At 49.3% G+C, this 5,496-nt stretch overlaps 1 protein-coding gene across 1 annotated transcript; it reads right to left on the reverse strand.

The window, feature by feature from the left end:
• Positions 1 to 866: 866 nt before the first annotated feature.
• LOC148934864 (uncharacterized) lies at positions 867 to 5,142 on the reverse strand. Its single transcript, XM_089083157.1, has one exon. The coding sequence runs from the start codon at positions 3,449 to 3,451 to the stop codon at positions 1,469 to 1,471; it is 1,983 nt and encodes a 660-aa protein (XP_088939283.1). The 5' UTR covers positions 3,452 to 5,142; the 3' UTR covers positions 867 to 1,468.
• Positions 5,143 to 5,496: the final 354 nt, after the last annotated feature.

Raw genomic sequence — 5,496 nt, forward strand, 5'->3', positions numbered from 1 at the left:
TCCGAAACTGCTTCCCTGGTAAGCTGCTACGGGGGTGGACGGGGCCGGTAAGGCGCTCCAGAGGCGGTCGTGCACGAGAAGTTCGTACTCGCCGTCGTAACTCACTTCCTCGCCGATGATCGCGTTATGATCGTAAATCGCGGCCACGTGGAGGTCGTATTCAAGCCGCCGAAGTGCGTTGTTACGACCCGCGCGATTCCTCCGTGCTTTAGGCATTCGGCAGAGGCTCCAGGCGTATATTGTATTTAATTAAAAGATTAGAATTACCGCGTGCTCGAAGTCCAATGTTTCCTTCGTGGTAAGTGCGGATAACGCACAACACCTTGCCCCCGGAAACGATTGGAATTCTCGCTTTAACTGCTAATTATTCGGTAAAATAAGGTTTGAGTTGTTAATGCCCGTTGCCTCTTTAGCCTCGCGAACACTTCCGATTTCTCGCGGCGATAGGAAGGATGATGCAATGAATGACACGTGGCGAATACACTGTACTTACTATATTCAAATATTCATGAATCGAATTACACTCGCGTAACACTTGGTTAAATTTAGAGCAATACAAAATTTAGAATACAAATGATCACTTAATTAACTTAACTAGATTGAGACGAAATAGAATTGACTTAAAATTAGAATTGGAATTGGGATTGGATTTGGATTGACACTCGCACGATGTGTACTACTCGACGGCGCGTACAAGAGTGAACGAGCATGGCCGCGCGTTGTAACGCGCGCCTGCGGCGGCGCTGTTGCGCAACGTGGCGGTAGCGTGGGTACGCCAACGCACGTGGCGCAAGATGGCGGATGGCGTGGGCACGCCAAAGCACGCGGCGCAAGATGGCGGATGGCGTGGGTACGCCAAAGCACGTGGCGCAAGATGGCGGATGACGTGGGTACGCCAAAGCACGTGGCGCAAGATGGCGGATGGCGTGGGTACGCCAAAGCACGTGGCGCTCGCGACGGTCATAGCCTATAAAGCTAGACCAGACGCACATATCTATAATGGTCGTTGGTCGGCCAATCAGCGCGCGGCTGACTGGAGATGATGCGCAACAGCAACGCGAGCCTTATTGTAGTATTAATAATTTTACAATTATTTAGGTTCATTGTTAGCGTGATTTATTTATTATTATTATTTAATTTTATTACTTATATTTATTACAGTGTATATTCACTGGCGGTAAGGCGCAACGCGCGATATGTCAACGGCAGGAGAGCCGGTTGTTGCCAACTTTGGCTTGAATAGTGGCGCTTCTGCGCAGGTGGGAAAAGGGGAAGGAAAAGAAATTTTTACGTTGGCTCTCCTGACGTTACACCTCCCCCCCTAAGAAGAAATGCAGGGCCAGGTGCCGTGCATTTCCCCTGCTCTACTAGAGGTTGAGTTGCAGAAGGTTTGAGCTACAATTATTTTACTTATGTTTATTCGTCTTATATTCTAACGCTTGTAATTAGTTATCGCACTTATTTGTCTCTATACTACGTCCTCGCGTAAGTATTTTTGGAGTTCACTGTATGACCGCACATGCTCACTAAACTTTTCCTTTTCGGCACTAGGGGCGATTTCGGGCGCCGTCGGTGTGTCTTCTGTCGAGCTCTGAGCTATTGGCATGAGGCGTTCCCTGCTAGGCGAGTCGGTTTTTGTTGCTGGGTTACCCATATGCAGCAAAAGGTTAGTGACCGACGACCATACTGCTCCCAATATATGAAGGCTCCATCCGTATATTCTGTGCAACGCGTATCCGTGGATGATTGTATCGATCACCAACTTGATCAGTCTGGCTATCACGAATAACGCCAAGACTCCTGCGCTGGCCGAGCCAAACGTAATAAATCCTTGCCATAATCGCTTCCCTGTGCTTTCAGCGATCCGATCTAAAGACTTTTCGTCAAGAAGATTCATCAAGGAAATACTCCCGCTCGGGACGTCCTGTCCTAAGGCCCCTCGCGCTATTGTATTCAGCATAGACGGCTTTTCGACTGGGAACATTATGTGGTCTCGCAGTCGGTTCAGATCGTCCGCGGAGTAGATTCCACTGGTGGCGAGTGCGTCCGGACTGACGTATTTCCACGTGGGGGTAGAAAGCGGCTGGATCGTCGGCGGAGGAAGCGATTCGATCGGCTTCAGGCCTACTCGGTACCAACTGCCGTGTAGTTTGTACATGCCAGGAAGCAACTCGTTGCAGTCTTTGTGTGTTCCTGTCCTGGTCAGAATTCTGGTGCGTGGCAATAAAAAGTGTGACGAATTGCGGTAGGTAACTGGCAACTCGTTGTAACACTCTTCGGTATGTCGCAGCTTGCATTCTACTGGGACGCATTGGACAATATGGATGACTTCTCCGGCTGTGACCGCCGTGTATCCAGGGGCTTTCATTATCCGGAAGGCCATTTCGTCTGGGGCTATAGTTGCCAATGAGAGCGCATTCTGGAGGATCTGACGCTCTAATGCACATTTCTGCTCCATAATGTCGTGGTAAAGCCTGGTAAGTTGCGTTTTCACGTGTTTCTCCACGTAAACGAATTTCGAATTCACATAGGAGAATATATCTAAGTTGTTAACTGAGATCTGTGACTTAGATTTGAACGTGCGTCCTCGCTGTGTTTCCAATATAACAAGCTTTGGGTGCTCGGTCTGGAAAAGTCGATAGCCACATAGGTTGAATTCCGTCGTTTTTGTCAAGGCGAACGTTGTATCTCCGGTGGTCACTGTATATACCACTGGGGCAGTTTGTTTGGGCTTCGGCGACAGTTTTATGGCCATACCCTCGTAAAGTATATCGTACTGGTTGAAGTGGCAGCTGTCGTCGGACGGTGTTTTCCAGAAGGTTTCCGTACCGTCGAAATCGGCGCAGCTCCCCAGTTGCACGGGGCAGCGCGTTCCAGATGGCAGATTTAATGAGTTCGCTGACCGTTTGAATGGTGCTTCAAACGTCCTCAATACCACCTTTAAGGATGCTTGTACTACCACGCTCTCCCATGCTCCGAATCCGTCCGTGTACTGCGTTCCGGAACAACGGCCGTCAGCGTGCGTTTGTCCAGCCATAGTGACGCTCCTATGATTCGTGGCGTTTACAATCAATCTATCCACGAAGGCGGTTCCCAGCGCGAGAGTTCCAGTCTCGTGGATTTTCTGGCAGGTTTGCCAGCCGATTTCTTTGATGTACACCTTTCGACCGTCGGATACAATTGATATGTGTGAGTGCATGCCGCAGTAGTATATGGTCCGGTCGATTTCAATTCGGCATTGAATTATTGGCAAGCTCTCGAAATCGGAACTCTGCATGAGTTGTACGTACGTCTCCGTGCTCGCTGGCTCCATATCCTCGACATTACAGGCGCCGACGTCCAGCAGCGACAAGGTTGTGATATTGAGTCCGCTGCCTCCGCAGTCATAGCCCGTCAAGCCAAAGCTGAGCGTCGGGAACAGTAAAAGCGTTAAGATTCGTTGTGGCTCCATGTTTCTTCAAGGGGTGACGTGTGTCGACTGCCGCTTGGTTGCTCGCTCGCCCCCGGCTCTGGTTGTGGTGGGGCACGGCGTGTGGTGGGGCTCCGATTCCCCGCCTTCTTCAGTTTGTCCATATGGATAGTACGCAATTTACCTGGCCTTATCTCTAATTTAACATTATTATTACTTAGCACGTCCGCTATTTTGTAGGGACCGGTGTATTGTGGACTTAGTTTATTTCTCACAGGTTCTTTAAGCATGTACACCTGGTCTCCCGCTTCAAAGTTGCATGCCTTAACCCTTTTATCATAGTATCGCTTTGATCTAACCTTCGCAGCATTCAGGTTACGACGCGCGGCTCTCTGGGATTCGCTTATTTTCGCATTTAGTTCGAGTAAGTAGCCAGCGTAGCTTTCGTCGCGCTCGTCCTCGGGGAAGGGATCGCTTTCGGGAGTACGCGCGACGCTCCCGTAGACCAATTCGTGAGGGGTGAACTTCGTTCCCTCATGTACGCTCGTGTTGTAAGAAAAACTAGCTAATTTTAGATATTCGTCCCAATCGTGGTGGTCATTGACAAATTGTTTCAAGTACTCCCAAAGTACATGGTGCGAGCGCTCCACGGAGCCATTGGACTGAGGGTGGTACGCAGTGGTCTTACACTGTTTAATTCTGAATTTGCGAGCTATGTTGCGCATTAAAGAATTTAGAAAATGAGACCCTTGGTCCGTTAGTACCGCTCGCGGGGCACCATGCACGCAAATGAATTCGTTTACGAAAGCGTCGGCCACGTCGATAGCCGAGATCCCCTTGAGGGGGATAGCTAGTGAATACTTCGTCAAGAGATCTTGTATAGTAAATATGTACGAGTGGTCCTTGCGAGTGGTGGGGAGCGGCCCCATGATATCCATAGATATCTTATCAAACGCTTTGTCGGGTGTATCCGTTAGAATCATGGGCTGTCGGGTCTTTACTCTAACCAATTTTTTTAACTGGCAGCCTTCGCAATTATTTATGAACCGCGTTACTTCTTCCTTCAGTCTAGGCCAATTGTACCGCGATTTGAGGCGCGCGCATGTTTTGTTTATGCCTTTATGGCCTCCTATTGCGGACGCGTGATATTCCTCGATCAAGCGGATTCTATCTTCGGGGGGTGGAACAGTGATTTTATTACCGCATATCGATATTTCTATATCTTGGTTCCAAAATGCGTCGCGAATAACCTTTTCTATTTTCCTCCACGGTACTCCACTCGCATCCCCCTTGCAGACAGATATGGACCGTATGTCGAGTTCGTTCGTGACGTCGAGTAGTGACACCACGGCCTCTCTAATACTTTCTAGCGTGGTTATCGCGGAGACATTTACTTCAATCGGCAATGCAATAATTCGCCGTTTGCCGCTTTGCGTGACGTTTGCCCTGTTCAGCATGACGTCCCGCAATTTAGGCAATAGTCCCTGTTGGCTGAGCATCCGAGCCCCTAAATCGCAAGGTTCACCTTGGACGCTCACGAATACCACCAGGTTGTCGCTTCTACTCGTAAAGTTATCTACGATTTCCTTCACTTTCGCGTGATGGAATTGAAACGGAGCGTTATTCGCGTTAAATAGAGATTCTTCGCTGGTGTCGCTGTCGAGGTCCTCGTCGGAAGTGACGACGTGGGGGCGGATTTCGGTATCGTCGTCGGTTGACGAATCTTCCTCGGGCTCGCTATCGTTGCGTCTCGCGATATTCGATGTGCTCTCGAGGGGAAGGACGGGAAAAGCGGGGTTTCGTGACAGCGCGTCTGCGTTTACATTAGTTTTGCCGGCTCGATACATAACTTCGTATTCGTATTCGGCTAATTTTAATCGCCATCTGACTAATCGTGACGTGGGGTCCTTAACCGAATGCAACCATGTCAAGGGTTTGTGGTCGGTGACGAGCTGGAATCTTCTTCCGTATAAATATGGTCTAAAGTAATTTACGCAATAAACTATAGCGAGCAATTCCTTTTCGATCGTGGAGTAGTTCTGTTCCGGCGGGTTTAGTAATCGGGACGCGTATGCGATAGGGAGATC

This window comes from Pogonomyrmex barbatus, unplaced genomic scaffold (assembly GCF_055798465.1).
Source record: "Pogonomyrmex barbatus isolate J1 unplaced genomic scaffold, ASM5579846v1 scaffold7, whole genome shotgun sequence".
NCBI lineage: Eukaryota > Metazoa > Arthropoda > Insecta > Hymenoptera > Formicidae > Pogonomyrmex > Pogonomyrmex barbatus.